The sequence below is a fragment of the Lupinus angustifolius genome, chromosome LG06, assembly GCF_001865875.1.
Source record: "Lupinus angustifolius cultivar Tanjil chromosome LG06, LupAngTanjil_v1.0, whole genome shotgun sequence".
Taxonomy (NCBI): domain Eukaryota; kingdom Viridiplantae; phylum Streptophyta; class Magnoliopsida; order Fabales; family Fabaceae; genus Lupinus; species Lupinus angustifolius.
This window is the reverse complement of record NC_032014.1, coordinates 9,716,953-9,733,412: the sequence shown is the minus strand read 5'-3', so window position 1 is coordinate 9,733,412 and position 16,460 is coordinate 9,716,953. Positions and strand designations below refer to the sequence as shown.

Genomic DNA, 16,460 nt, shown 5'->3' with positions numbered 1-16,460 from the left:
TCAATGAAGCATTGTTTTGTGATGTGCATACTACATTTATCAATACTAGGAGAAGTCGTTTTATTGGGTAAAAATATATTGGGGTAAGTATATTGGGTAGAGTGTTTTTTCACCTTCATTTCTTCATTCTGAGTTTGGAAGGTATAACTTTTTCCTTTTGTTGGTTTGTGTAACTATTATACTTCCACTTTACCATAACATTTTATTTGATGTCATTTTTACCTCTGACTTTGTTTTATTTGCATTTGTTCTTACAGAGTTTCGAAAGTAATTTTTCTCCTTTCCTTTCGTTGGATTTTGTAACTATTTTACTCTATCTATTTTGTTCTTTTACTATTGCTATGATATTTTTGTTGTTTTCAGTGTTACATTTGTTGTTTTAGAAACACATTTTGGTGTTTGGTTATTTGGTGAAATAACTTCCAATAATACCTTATTTTACTTTTACTCTTGCTTTCATTTGTGTTTAGTCATCCTTAATTTCAGTTTAATGTTGTTCTTTCATGGCCACTTTTTTGTTTTCAATAATGCATTTCATATGTTAGAAGGTAAAAACTTTTCGTCTATTCTCTTAATCTTGCTTTACTATTAATTACGATCTTTGATGTTATGTTACTCTCTGAGTTTGATGGTCAATGACTTTAATAAGTACTAATTCTTTTTTTTACTTTTGTGATTCTCTGGGTTTCTAAGGTAAAGTTTAACAAGTACTAGAAAGTTTCTTTTGTTCTCTTACTATTGCCTTACTATTAATATTGAATTTGATGTTATGTTACGCTATGAGTTTGATGGTCAATGACTTTAACAAGTACCAAAATTTAACAATTTTATTTTGTTACTATTACTTATTATCTTCGATATTATGTTTACTATTACTTATTATCTTTGATATTATGTTTACTATTACTTATTATCCTTGATATTATGTCAGTATGAGTATGTTATTCAATGGGTTTAATAAGTACCATATTTTTCACTTTTGTTGGTATGTCAATTTCGAAGGTAATGTTTACTTTTGTGGCTTTACTATTATTATTTAGTGATAAGCTTCATATCCTCTTGTGTTTTTTTAACTTTTATTACTTTTGTTTTTGTTGTGTCTCTGGGTTTCATATTCTCATAAGATTATTATTATTATGTGACTTTTGTTTCTGTTTTGTTATTTTAGTGTTCCCTTGTGTTTATTTCTTGTGTGTATTCAATGAATGTGGATTGTCTCTTCACCCCCTGCCATCTTTTGTATTCTTGCCTCGTGATTTTCATGTTTGTATCTTTTTTGTTGTTCTATATCCTCTAACTATTTTACTTTGATGGAGATGTTACCAAATATTATAGAGTTCTCTTATTACAATTTTGTTTTTCTCTTCTATTAATTTCATGTGTGGATTCAATGAATGTGGGTTGTCTCTTCACCCTATGCCATTTTCTTACATTTTCTTACATTGTTGGTTTTGACCTCTTAATGTTTTCCGAATTCCAATAATGTTTACTATGTCATAACCTTCATTGTTTGTTACAAAATTATAACATGTCAACATTTTTTCTTCATATCCTCTTTAGTTATAACATTCATATCATGTTGTGCTTAGCTCAGTACATGTTTATTGGGTATTTGTTTTGGTATATTTTTTACTTGATGGTTTTTGTATACTATAAGTATTTTGTTTTAGTTATTAGTCATGATTAGTTTTATTTTTCATATAACATATATGAATATACTTGTGTTGAATTGTCGGCTTTTGTTTTGTTTTTATTTTTCCATGTTCGTTATCTACAAGTAAACATGGCGTATTGTACAAATCTTATTGAAGACATCAATTTATCAAAGGAAACTTGGAAGATGAAGGTGAGGATCGCGAGTCTTTGGTGTGTTGAAAGACCTACAACTCCTTCACTATAAATGATTTTCATTGATCCCAAGGTCTTTTAACTTTTACTTCCCTTTTTATTTATACTTTGGACGATAACATGTTTATATAACATGGCGATAAAATTCAAGTTATTGTAAAGAATATTGATATATCACAATGGGAGTCTCAACTTAAAGAGGGGTTCAGTTATATTGCTGAAAACTTTGATGTCGTTCTCAATGAGGACCATATCAATGCTGTAACCATCCTTAGAATCTATTCTTACTAATCAGTGCCGCCAAATTTGGCAGGAGGTTATCCTGTGACCAAACAAAATACAATGTATGGTTCAATATTTCTGTAATTATCTTTTTGCTGTATGTTTTTTGATGCTACATTATCTTGATCGCATATTTTGCTACTATGATCCCCATACATGTATAGAAATGTATTGTCAGCATGTCATTGTGTTATAGTATGAATTTTTCACATTTGATAGTTACATTTGTCTTTATGTGTTTTAAGAAATATGAACTGCATATGTTGTAACAGTATTACCTATTGAGATCTTACATGATTAAATATTAACTTATATATGTGTATTAATAAGTCTGTGGGCAATATCATTTCCTTCATGCTTGCTTTTTAACATACTTCAAAATTTATCAGCCTCGTGCCAATGTATGGGGAAGGTGTGTATTTTTAATTTTCTGGCAAAAAATATCGTTCAATCCCACGACTAACTTGCATATTTTTAACATGATATATATTTTCCTCTGCATGTTTGAAACATGGTCTGATCGTCATACAATTAAACTACACGTCATTTCTATCAAGTCCATTTTGATATACATACATAATATCTTTGTTTCAAATATACAAATCTATTAATGCATATCTTCTTATATACTTTAATTGATACATATATTTTTTAAATTTGCTTTAGACATAATTGATCTTAAACATATGTAAGAGTGAACTGCCCCGTGCGAATGCACGGATAACTTACTAATTTGTAAGAGTCTCAAGATATTAAATCAAGTGTTCACTAAGTGATGAGTTGAAATTGTGAATTTATGAGTTGAAGTCATTAAGAATTGGTTTGATTCAAGTTTCAAACTAATTTTAATATTAAGTTATTTTTTCAATTCAACTTCAATTGAATTAAGGTTTATGAGTTTATGAGCGAGATAACCAGCTCAAATTTATGTTATTCATCAACATAAATTTAATAGGCCTACAAAATATTGATGGATTATATATAAAGTAGAAAAAGATGAAGAATGTTAATAATAAATATAACTAATAATTAAAATTTATGTATTAAATATTGCCCACATACATATATGTATATATAGGTATAGAAAGTGACTCAAGGACAACTTTTCATATTGAAAATGAGAACATATAATATGTGTTATTAAATAAATTAAAAGATGAATACACATAACTTTTTTTTAAAGTAATTATGAGGAGTTGAAATGAAAGATTTTGAGATTGTTAACAACTTACCAAAAATTGTTTCGACTTTAAATATTAGTATAAGTAATAAATAAATGCAGATTAAAGATACATAATATTTTTCCATAAGTGAAATCTTTGTGATGTAGGAAGTTGAAAGTTGAGGTATTAAAATTTCAATATTTTTGTGATATTTAAAATTATTTTCACATTTTTATCTTAATCATTTTATTGTTGATAATAAGATCAAAGTTGAATTAAAAATGGCATGTTTAATCTACTCATGAAATATATGAGAGCTTAAGTTGAGTGTAAGCTGATCTTTTCTCTTATTATAATTTCGATTAACTTTTTTAATTAATATTTTTTATATTGAAAAGAAGTATTTAAAACCAAAAAGTAGAGGGACAAAAGGAAGATATTTTTTATATCTAATACAAAATTTTCACTCTCTTCACTTTCTCACCAAAGTAAGAGATAAAGAATTTGAGTCAGGATTCTATATCCCAAAAATCTTTATCTATATGTCTCAAATTAATCATATCCCACCAAATAACATAAAAATGTTATTCTATAAAATATAAAAAGTGAAACAACTCATCATCCTTATTTAAGAAATTTACAGTGAGACTCACTCACTTTTTATTATCTTCGTTCTCTTTTTATAACCAAAGTGAAAAAAAAATCATTTTCTCTTCATTCTAATTCTCAAGATACTATAGGAGAGAGATAGATAGTCTATCATATAAAACACTCATGATTATCAAGGTATGTGTAGCATCATGTACCTTTGTTGTTGTGGAATTTACAAAGGTTCAAAGGTGTGATGTCTGTCATGCATGAGGTTCCATGTTGATAAAGAGTGTCGATACTAAATTTTGTCCCATCCTAGAATATAAAAGTACAATTTAGTTATAAAAAATCATTCATTTAAAAAATATATTGTTTTTTTTTGGTCATTTTCCTTAAAATTTAAATCATGTAGATTTGTGATGAAATTTGTCAGAAATATTTGCTCTGTCATGTGAAGAATATAAGTTTTGATGAAAGTCCCTTAAATAAAAATTCTTTTTGGAAAATGCATAAATTACCGTTATTTTCAAAATATACGTCGTTCATATTTTTCGGTTGTTTTAGCAATCTATTTAAGAAAAGTACATACTTATACCGGAAAATATTTTATTTTCACTCCAAAAAATAATTTCAGATCCATAATCCCGGGTCTTCTTGTAAAGAAAAAGTTATAAAACAAATTATCTAGGTTTTTTTTTGTTTCCCACGGGTATCCTCGTACTGGAGATAATCATGTCCGAGCCAGAAACATCCACAGATATGTGAGACTAACTCTTCCAGCAGACATTTTTCATCCACAAGATTCGAACCCAATATCTTACTTAAGGGAAATCAAACATGTAGCACTTGAACCAATGTCCATTAGTTATGTAGGCCTTTTTGCCATTATGCATCCCAATTTTAAAAAAAACTAACATTCTAAGTTCATGCAAAGCACATACACTATATTTCGCCCCATATCCAAAAGCTTCTAATATATAACGATTCTTTGAAAGTAATAATGTATTACATTAAAAGTAATTCATAAAGAATTAGATATTTGTTTTTTTATCTCTGCTTAATGGAAAGATTATGCAGAAAGGAGTCAGCATGACATGACCTTTACATTGGAGAGGTGATTTTCACATATAAGTTAGTTTTAATGCATTTTCATCATTTTAAGCCGTTAAATAATCTTATATCCACAATTTGTCTGAATCAGGTTATTCTAATTTTGATTTTAATTGATTATTGTGCTCTTCTAAGCACTTTAATGGGCCGAGATCAAATTCTCTTCAATCAAATTTACTTTTAGCTTGTTAATAATCCATGAACTTGTTTCAATTTGTGATGCATTTTAATGGATTAGATCATATTTTACCTAATTAAACTAGATCCTATATAACTTGATTTTCGATTCAATGTCGGGTTTGGATTGTCAATCTATGTAGTATGTACCCTTTAACATAGCACATCTAAGGCTTATAATTTGCCACGGCGATCCTTGGTGATGTATAAACAGATCCCTTTTTTTTTTCACCGAAAAAAAAAACAGATTCTTTTGTTTTTGACCATGACCAACGCTCTCGGCTGACATTGATTTTTTATATAATAAATGATGTTTTTTTCCAAAATGATCCACTTACTACGAAATAGTAAGTTTTTTAAACTTACTCTCTATCCTCATCATCAATTTTATAGATATTTAATGATTTATATCTACTTACTAAATTAAGCAATTGGATTTTCCTATATTTGATGGTCAAGATTAGGAGTAAATTTAAAAAATTTACTATTAAAGAAGTGATTCATTCATTTTTTTCAAATGATTCTCTTTCACCATAAATTAGACTAAGAAGACGTTGATCAAGTAGTATATGACCTCATTGAAATCTATAAGGTTGAGCGTTTGATTTCTGAAAGTGATACTTATTTGGAGGGTAGTCACGTACCCAAAAAAATTAGTTTCTTACCCTAAAAGGTGAGAAGCTTTATAATACAAGATTAACGTTGGATAAAGAATTTTATAGAATAATATATTTTATATATAGAATATTTATTTAGTAGTATAAGAATTTGATAGATTATTAGAAAAAGAAAAAATAAATGATTCGATCATATGAATACACTTATTGGAAGACCCATAACTCTCTTTAAAAAATTAATTTCTTATCCATATAATAAGAGAATAATGTTGTTGATACTATAATAAAAATAGGGCTTGAAATTTATATACTGTGTAAATATTTTTAGACTGTCAGCTCATCATTCACTATTAATATATAATACTTTTATTTAAAAGTCAATACTAATTAACATATAAATAATAAAGAATTACTGATAATATAGAAAACATTTAAAATGTCAGTGCATATAAAAAAGTAAAAGTTCACCCGGCCAAAGCATATCCTTCTAGACTATTAATAATTATTATCGTGAAATTATTAGGAGACTCGTTCTCCCTTAGCCATTGGATTAATCCGAAAGCCCATAATTTGGCTTTCATAAGGGACATCGATTGGGCCAAAATCCAAATGTGTCGGTAACTTTTTCTCTCTCACACCAATGTTGTACGAATGAAAATTACACGTCCCACACAATATCCTACTTTACGTTTCAAGATAATCAAATTGTTCAATTTTATTACTTTTTGTTTTTAAAATTTTCATTTTATCTATATAATAATGTATATTGACTTGCAGCATAGAATGAAATATCGTTAAAGACATGCTATCCTCATCGAATGTTGTACACCTAATGACCACCCTGAAGGGTAAGTATATCATCATCTCCGAGGTTTGAGATCTAGGTCTAGATTTATTTTCAGTCAACAGTACAATCTAAATTAACAATAAATGCGTGTGGGTCCCTTATCTATAAAAAATGTAATGGTACATGAAGATGCCATTATCGAGAAAACGAAACCATTCATGTTGGGCTCCACCAGCTGCGTTGGTAGGTCTCCATCAACGTCCCTTTTGTCTAATTTTTCTTTTTTCATCATGACAATTCATTTTAATTTCAAATTTTCATATTTATCTATACAATCTCATCAGTTATCACGTATTATTATGTTAAAAACAATTATTTAAAATAATCAGAAACGTTCCCAAAAAAATCATTAAATGTAATATTAAGTTTCTTATTGAAAATTATAAATTTATTTATTTTTTATAAACTAAATTTAAGGATGATTGTTATTAGTAAATATAATATTTGGCAATTTTTATAACAGACTAAATTATCATTGGCTCTTTCTGTTCTTTATTACTACATGTATCTTAAAAAACAATGTAATAATATCAAAATAACTTATGAAAATTCAAATAAATAAATCCAAAAATTTCACCAGGAATAGAAGGACTATACAAAAACAGGGTAACTTATATGAGCAAAAGATACCTACATTAACTATAAAAGATTTTATATATTATCATTACATAATTCATCATTTATATTTAATTATCGTCAACTTTTTATAAAATAATACAAATGAATAATGTATGATATTCTAATTTTGTATAGATATTACACTCTTCAATTTATATAGCTCTCAATTTTTTCTAAAAGTATATAATAAATCAATTGAAATTCAATCACACATATTATATTTTTATCTACATTTATATGCATGAGACTATAAATGTAAGCTCATTTCTTTTTTTGGAAATTCCTCCCTCAATTTTTCACCAAGAAATACTTTTCAGGTGAATTAAAATACACCCTAAAGTTACAAACCTGGCGACCATAGGTTGATTAATCAACCATAATATTTTGGCTCCTCATTTTATAGTCTTTAACTAACATTCTAACCTCTCATACCAAAAAAATATATGTAACCTTCCCTTAAATTTTCAATCTTCAACCAAAATATTGAGCTTGAATTCAAAATACAAACTTTACAGCAGGACACGTGATGAGCATTACACGATGGAATATATAGAAACCGGTTCCCAAGACATATCGTGACATGCAATCCAAAAGAGGTAGCTATAGCCTGGCCTCCATGGCCTGGTCCACCACGTTATTATCACCATTCATCACACACACCACTACTCTTTAATATTTAACAGTAATATATATGAATAATTTTAAATAATGTATAGTAGTAGTAGTAGTTGGCCTCGAAGGACATAAAAAAATCTTAGCTGTGTGATAGTGAAAACTCCACGCTTTACTTTTCAAACTGCTATATATAACTGAATCAATAACCTTGGTATACATCATTCAAGAAATAGGGTTTTCCAAGTGACCTAAGGTCCTTGACTCTTTGTTTTTGCTTTTAGGTGTGGTTAGAGCTCAAGGAGAGTTATAGTGTTTTTCTTTGGTTTTTTTTTTAGTTTTACTTGTCACTATATCTTATATTTTTTTTGTAGATCTGAGATAGATCTTGGTTTATGTTTAGATTCTGTTTTGTTTTTTGTTTATGACTTGAGCTTTATTCTGTTATTTTCCCATTTCTGGTCTTGTATCTTCAACCAACTTTAAGGTTCAGAAGCTTTTTGTGTCTTTTGCGCATGTTCATATGTTCCTATGAAGTATGATCATCTTGTGACAAGTTTGTTTAAGAAAAAATATTTACTATTATTTTTGCTTACTCTCCACAGCTTTTGTATCTATCTTTGTTGATTAATCATAAATGATGGGTAAGTTATTAAAATACATGAAGTGGTTATAGTTTGAGGGTGCATGAAATCTAGTTTTAGGGTCTGGGTTTTTGATCCTTAAAAGGGTTATGAAGTAGAGCTCCTTGAAGTCCAATGGAGGTTCTTGCTAGGTTGATTAAGCTGCTAAACTATGGATCCCATAGTTCTACCCATACTATACTTTTGTGGTAGTTCTACGGCTTCCATATCTTGGGAGCTTTATTACCTATTGTTGGATCCTTATTTGGATTGAAGGGAGCTCTACCCTTTTCTCCTTTTATGCTTTAATTAAGTTGTTTATTACTTGCTTCTAACTTTCATTTATGCAAATAAGTTTCTATTTATCTCTTTTTCTTACCAGGATCTCGTTCTCTGATGCTATGGTGTGACCAGATCTAAGGAACTTGGATCTTTCTCTTACGTTGATATGAATCTCCTAGCTAATGTAATTTCAATTTGGCCTTGACAGTGTTTGTAAATGTCGTTGGCTGTGTATTTTGTACCTTTTTTAAATTTAAGAAATAACAAATTTTCTTTTACAGTGTTGGAAGAGATCATTTCTATTTCTGTTGTGTTGGTCTAAATTTATTAGATTATTAATTATTACTAACTTTAGGATATAGTTAGTTCATTTCCATTTATGTCCCGTGGATCTCATAACTAAGATAATAACAAGGGAGTTTTTGTAAATAGTTTTCTTGCTTACAAGAGTAAATTAGCACATAACTACCATTTTCAGATATCACTTGATATAGCACATAGTTACCATTTTCAGATTTCACTTCATGCACTAACCGAGGCTTGGATACGTATGTTTTACATTGTTGGTAATCATGGGTACTCACATTTGCATAAATAAATAGTTAAAAAATTATGGTATTTTGGAATGAAAACGTTGGATATTTTTCTCTTCATCTTAGTCGTACTATAATATTGAATTTAGTCACACTCAACCTTACATTTCATCTGTCTTGGATCTCAACCTTTCATCCAGTCAATTGTTGGATCTCAACCGTGGATTATGATTGTAAAGTTGTTTACAACAATATCAGCATATCATTAGTCACTCGCAAGTTAATAATGATTGATATTTTTTAATTTATAAAAGATACATATAAATAATGGGCAACGTAAAAAAATTCATTATCCGTGACTTATGTTTTTGTAATAATCTTGTGATGAGACAATATAAAAGAAGGAAGATGATTGCGATGATATGATCGGGAAAACTGGAATATAAAATGACCTAGAGATTTGTACTTAATTCCTAATTACATTGTAGGTACAAATATGACTTAAAACAAATTCTTTAAAATACTTCAAAATTGGGCTATTGCATTTTATTTTTTGGATCCAGAATTCTGAATACATATATAGTGATATCATAAAGTTATTATAAGAAATGAGAATACTTGTATCACTACATTTTGATTGAATGGTTAAGATTAAAATATATATGCACATAATTATCATGTTACTAATAACTGACTTTTAATCATAACTATGTATGATTGTTTGTAAGATCCAAATCTATTATTCTCATAATTTTTATATCAGAATTTTAATTTCAACCCTATAACCCTTTCAAAAACCTTAATTTTTTATGAATTTATCCTTGTTCACATTAAATCAGTCTATATCGAGCATTTTAGAGATGTTAAGGATGTTGACAATTTTATCCACTCAACAATTCTGATCCAGAAGTTTCTATTACCTCAAGATTTTGAATAGAATCCAAACAAAATAAAAAAGATTTTCCAACCTTCGATCTCATTGGATTTAATTATTAGGACTACTATATGGGATAGAAAACATTTCCTGGCTACAAAATAATCACTCCCGGTTAATAAACTTTAAAAATAATACCAATTATAGAATGAGGCCATGGATGGAATTTGAAATGGATAAAAAAATAAGAGCACCATTCTCAATACGGAATGAGTTTTTATAAAAAAATTAGGAAGTAGTATAGTTTTTAGAAAACTCGTGGATCAGGAATACGACTTCCCGGACACATTCTCTCTCCTCCATGGAAGTCGTGTTTTTCATCTACGACTTTCATTTTTTTAGAAGTCGTGTATCCTAAACACGATTTCCATTGTATATTAATAATAAAAATATTGTGTAGCGTGGTTCTTGGTTTTCATGGGAACCTAGAGGTTTAAACAATTAGGTAATGGATAAAAATGTATAAAATTCGGTAGTGAATATAATGCAATCTAACATAATGTATTAGAGTCCTTGTACAAATAATATATGTCAAAGTTATAAAAAAATAAAAATAAGAAGTCATGAATAAGAAACACGACTTACATGGAGGAGAGAGAACGTGTCAGGGAAGTCGCAGTCAACGACTTCCCCAAAGTCGTGGATCCCATCCACAAGTTCTCTAAAAACTACACTATTTCTGTAAATATTTTGAAACATATACTAAATGTGTAATAGTGTAATCAAACTACATTATACACATAACTTTTCCTATAAATACTTATATTAACGGTAAATTGATATTACATTATTGAAAAAACTATGGGGCATAGATATTACATTATTAAAAAAGTTTGGTGGCATAATGTTTGTATTTATTTGTAACATTTCACTTACCTCTTCAGCTTAAAAAAATACCGTTTACTTTTGTTTTTTCAAAGTCAAACTAGAATGCAGTAAAAATACAACCATGTATGCTAGTATAATTTTTGCAGTAATACATTAGTAGTTTCAGAGATGGCACACTCAAATTGCTCCCAAACAAAAGAGCATTGAAAATATTGGATTTGATAGAGCAACTCTAGTATATGGAGAACTATGATGTAAAGTTTACAAGACCAAACAATGACATTGTAAGAATAAAACATCCCTATGGTCAATTTAAAACAAGCACTACATGAATAAAAGAAATGGTAAACAAATGAAACTATAATCCTAAATAAAAGACTTGGTTCCTCCAAATGCCAAGTTAGAGCAAAAGGTGGAGCATCATACAACACTAATTACCCCAAAAGGGACATGTGATATTCTAAAAAGATGAAACAATGCTAACCATTTCTATGATCCTATAATATAATCCTTTTGAACCTCATTTAATTTTTTGTGCATTGATGCCTCATGCTTCTTTAATTTTGAAACATAAATCTTAATCACTATGCACTTGGCATATTTGCATAGAGGAGAGTGAAAAAAAGTTCAACCTCTAGTATACATCTAATGATTTGGATGAACTGATTTTTAAGGGGTTCTTCAAGTAGCAAAGGACACATCTGTGCAACTTGAGGCAACACTCTTGCCAGTGGCATGCCTGTAGTTATACTTTCTCCACTGAACTTGGTCACCATGAGCTCCACAAGTTCATCCACCACGGCTTTCAGCGATATCTCTACAATGCTCCCAAATTCGGCACTGCAAAAGAAAGGAGGGAACTAGTTTGAGATATTTATGAAAGGTTAAAAAATATTTTTGGTCCCTGATACATGGGGATCATTTTAAACTTGGTCCTAATTTTCTTTTCTCAATTTAGTCCCTATATGAACGACTATTTTTTATTTGGCCCACACCGTTTATTGTTGTTATATTACAGTCTATTGGAGTTTAATGTAGATGAACCAAATTGAAAATGAAGGACCAAAGTGAAAATGGCTATGATGTAAAGGGACAAAATATGTATATGTTTGGTCCTTGCATGCTACAATCATTTTCAAATTGGTTCTTATACTTTTAACTCCAACAAAGAGTGTTATAACTTACAACAACAAAACAACTACCTAAATGAAAATAACTGGTCATATAGGGACCAAATTGTTTGTTTTTATGTATAGGAACAAAGTTGAAAACGAGCATCACATGTAAGACCAAAAGCATAGTTTATCCTTTATTGAACTCAATAAAGGAGTAGTATCAACTATCCTATGATGCCAACATGCTTAATCTCAAATAAGGAATACTATGTGCATAAGTCATTCCTCACATTAGAAGCATTGTTAAGCATACAATTCATGCACACAGTTGTCAGGTTTGTTGAGTTTCTAGGAGTCTTACTAACCAACACATTGAAAAGTAAATACTCATTTTCGTCTCTCATGTTTTTTGACCTTACCAGTTTGGCCCCTCAAAAATTGGAAACATCCAACATAGTCCCCAAAAATTTCAAATGTGGGTCAAATAGTCCCTACCAAGTGTTCTAAAACATGTCAAAATGACTAATTTGACAAACATTTGAAATTTTTGGGGACAATTTTGGGTTTTTCAATTTACGAGGACCAAACTGGTAAAGTCGAAAAACATGAGGAACTGAAATGAGTATTTACTCAAAAATAAAAGATATATACCTCAATAACACTGTCCGTGCTTCCAACATAAGTTGTTCAAAGTCAGCCACACGAAAAGGAACCAAGTCATTACTGCTGGAGGTTGTGGAATGTGATATGACATCCTCAGGCAACATATACTTTAGCCAGGAATGTGGACTCCCACCCATACTGATAAATTTGTTAAGTATCTGCATGATAGTTTCATGAAGTGCTACACTGTTGAACAAACCACTTAACTGCTTTCTGCACATCGAAATTATCAATAGAGCATTTAAAATGAGTCCTTATCATTAGTCTATAAGGTATTTCTAGATTCTATAAATGAAAACAATACTTCCCAGTTCCAACTTTATGATCAAAACCTATCATAACCTATGGTTAACTTCTATCTCTATTCACACATACACATAGCCCAATCGAGGCACATCTTTTGGCGATTTGTAAATTAATAGCGAACATTAAGTAGGATGCTCAAGGGTTACATCAATGTGTTAAGTTGCTGAAATTTGATTACCATCGAGATTATTACGTATTAATGATTTAGCTAAGTGTTTAATAACAATATATATGGTTAAACTGGATAAAAATGGAAAAACTATGGGTGTCTCAATTAAGAAATTAGTCAAGAAAGATTAAAGCCAGTCTCAACTGTACACAGATAAAATTGTGCTATATCTTCTGGAATTAAAAAAAAAGGATTTTCTTAAAGGACCCGTAACTATACATGTTTTTTTTATTAAATGATGTATTTAAAGAATTACAAGTTATGTCTTTTGTTTCCCAAGAAAAGTTACCCACTTTGGCTCTTTATCCTCAACCCTTAAAAAAATTGATTTTTCTATATCTAAGGCTGATTTTTACAGATTCATAAATTTAATTCAGAAATTCATAACCTTCAAAGTAATATAAGATGAGACATCACCCAATGAGAATTTCTTTTGTTGTCGCCTCCATATCACGAATCAAGGCAGGCAGACCATATTCAGAAAGAAAATCAACACTTCCTAGGAATTTCTGCTGATCTTCCCGGTCAACGATATCTCCAGTTTCCTGCACATAGAGAAGCAGAAGAGGAGAATCCTTTTAGGTTGGCATGCCATGTGTGAATTTGGTGAAAAAACATTCACATTGAAGTTGAATAAGCTAGGTTCATATGCTGTTTGAATTAAGAATAAAGTTAACGATAGGAAGAAATAAATACACTTCCTAAAGAATTTATTGGAAAGCTTTAAAATTCTGGCCGGCTTTGAGATTTGAGCTGAGTGTTGACTCAACCAAAAGAGTAGTAGATGCCTTAATTTAACTACAGCACAGCAGCACCTAGTTCCAACATCCAAAACCCCCTCACCTTGGACATAATTTCATCGCCTAAATACAATCTCAGGATAACAAAAGAAGACCCACAATACAAAAACAATAAACAACCGGTAACAACAGAGAATTAGGATGCAGAATCTTTGTCTGCTGTCCATTAGTGTCTTAAGTTGGATTCAAATGCTCAGACTCTAAATGCTTAGCTTTGTTTAAGGTCGTGCCTTTGGAAAGGACAGTGCATGATTTCTCCAGGGACACTCATTGGTTGATGAGCAGAGATATATGCAAGAGCTCAAACACACAAATAATATAGGAAATGAATTGCAAGAAACGGAACATGGTGGTGATGCGCGGCATATCCACATCAACTAGTTTTGAAAGAAGACCACTACTTCCATAAAGACATGGGAGTGCATTGAGATTTTATACGTGACAAGACATCATGGATCCTTGGACAAGGTACAGTGTGGGTTCCTTCATAGTCATACTACATATATATCCAAAGCATTCCAGTAATAATCAACACGAGGCTTGGGTAAGAGAAACTAAAAAACCATCACACAGACACAAGAGAGAAAAAAGAAAGAAAAATATTTGTTCTTACCATTGAATCAGAGCTTCCAAGGCTTCGTGCAGTATCAATATATAGATGCCTTCCTAGTATATTGACTTGAACTTTAGTATATAAGCTAATCATTGTTGTTGCCCATACTGACAATGCCACTCTTGTAAAACCTAGAGAAAAAGAAATTGAGCAGAATTCATGTTTATTTTTACTCCCTTACTGGTTATTACAACCAGACAAATTAACATAAACAGAAAGCTAGAAGTATAATAAATGTAAAAACCAAGACCAGATTCATACTTCGAATTTTGAGTGTATCCCACAATTCTAGTTTTTCAGCTTGTGTTAAAGTGTTTGGCTGACCCTTTCCTTGTATTAGTCTCTCAAGAAGCAGAGAAAGATCCAACTCTTCTTCTATCCGACAACTTAAGTTGTCCATAGCATGAGGCAATGTTATTGTATCAGAAATTCTCTGAATTTTCTCAAAGTGAGCTTGCATCCTATAATTTTCAATTCAAAAGGTAAAAGGCACGCAGTCAGCATTTCTTGTTTTAGAAGGGAGGATTGAAACTACGAACATAGAAAACATAAGTAAACCCTCAAGTCAGCCCTTGAAATGTTACAATGTTGCTAGATAGGTCATTGAAAATTTTTCATCACCAATGAAGTCCTTGAAAAATTTAAAATGTTACCACATTGGTCCTTTTAAGGGCTATATTGACAAATGAAGTTCTCCAATTTAACACAATTTTTTAATCTTCCAAGGACTTAATAAGTGACAAAAACTGTTAAGCTGAAGCATTGAACTTCCTAGGACTGAATTGAGTGTTTACTCAAAAAAATATCTATAAACATATACAACAAGGGGAAGCATTGAAGCTGGAAATTTTCTCTTAACTGAGTTTTCATAAGCTCTTCATTTTCCCTCTGAACTGTGAGTTTTCTCTCGAGTGCATCGAGCCTAATCCTGTGAGCACCATAGAGCTTATACAAACAATATCCGCTTCCTAAAATACCAACACTAGCGAGAACTTTCCTCTTATGCTGCCTCCACAAATCACTAATACACAGTAATCAAAAAAGTAACAATTAAACCCTGATGAAATTAATCACAAAGTGAACAACATAACACACCCATGTTATAAAATGGACAAGAGTTTGCATTTTTTCTACCAACAATGAAATTGCAATGTCTAAGAAGAAGTTGTGAAGAAATGAAGTTGAAAAAAAGGAATTAAAAAGAGACCCAGATAGAGGATTGCATGAAAGTTTGAAACTTTACCTGACAAAAAACATTTTGATGATACTAGGAGGAAAACCAAAAACTCATCACTAATTCACTATACCTTGTGCTTTAAATAAAACCTCTTTTACGGGTTCAGAGAGAGAGAGAGCAATAGTTATTATAGAATAAAGGAAAAAAGTATTAAGGGGGAATAATGAAGCATAAGAATACCCGCCCCAAGGATAAGAAATGCAGAATAGCACACGTGGGGTTTGGGCATTGATTCAAAGTTGAAGAACTTTAACTTTTTGAGAAGGAAAGATAACTCCCATGAATATGACTTAGGCAAGGATCCTAGGTACCCGAACCTAGAATCGATGGCTTGTTCCGATTCAAGACCTAAATTCATAACTAAATTTCCATGACTCAATCATTACAACACTGTAAGAGTTTTTCTTTACCTCTAACAAATAAATTCAATACTAATTATTTATAAATCTTTATATTGTTAATAACAATTTAAAAGTTATTTTAACTTTTCCT

At 30.3% G+C, this 16,460-nt stretch overlaps 1 protein-coding gene and 2 long non-coding RNA genes across 6 annotated transcripts; 1 reads left to right on the top strand and 2 right to left on the bottom strand.

The window, feature by feature from the left end:
- Positions 1,445–9,295, bottom strand: LOC109349705. The gene is made up of 3 exons (XR_002108022.1): positions 9,171–9,295; positions 2,707–2,713; positions 1,445–1,456 (listed from the first exon to the last, which is right to left on the bottom strand). It is a non-coding gene; the product is annotated as an uncharacterized LOC109349705 (long non-coding RNA).
- Positions 8,008–9,261, top strand: LOC109349704. Of its 2 annotated transcripts, none has more exons than XR_002108021.1 (2): positions 8,008–8,121; positions 8,871–9,261. It is a non-coding gene; the product is annotated as an uncharacterized LOC109349704 (long non-coding RNA). The 2 variants fall into 2 exon arrangements; XR_002108020.1 differs by having other exon boundaries at positions 8,080–8,149.
- On the bottom strand, positions 11,417–16,333 carry LOC109349703 (peroxisome biogenesis protein 3-2-like). 3 transcript variants are annotated; one of them, XM_019590618.1, is made up of 7 exons: positions 16,149–16,333; positions 15,591–15,752; positions 14,993–15,192; positions 14,732–14,862; positions 13,736–13,863; positions 12,832–13,056; positions 11,417–11,905 (listed from the first exon to the last, which is right to left on the bottom strand). In XM_019590618.1, the coding sequence occupies exons 2-7, from the start codon at positions 15,599–15,601 to the stop codon at positions 11,650–11,652; spliced, it is 951 nt and encodes a 316-aa protein (XP_019446163.1). In that variant the 5' UTR covers positions 15,602–15,752; positions 16,149–16,333; the 3' UTR covers positions 11,417–11,649. The 3 variants fall into 3 exon arrangements, with proteins under 3 accessions (XP_019446163.1, XP_019446162.1, XP_019446164.1); XM_019590617.1 differs by lacking the exon at positions 16,149–16,333 and adding an exon at positions 15,975–16,116; XM_019590619.1 differs by lacking the exon at positions 16,149–16,333 and adding an exon at positions 16,039–16,094.

Bases quoted from the DNA above. Each gene is read 5' to 3' on its own strand.
- LOC109349703 (XM_019590617.1), bottom strand. The intron at 14,863-14,992 runs GTATGAATCTGG...CTTTTTCTCTAG, and splicing joins GGATACACTCAAAATTCGAA to GTTTTACAAGAGTGGCATTG. The intron at 11,906-12,831 runs GTATATATCTTT...TTTCTTTTGCAG, and splicing joins GCACGGACAGTGTTATTGAG to TGCCGAATTTGGGAGCATTG.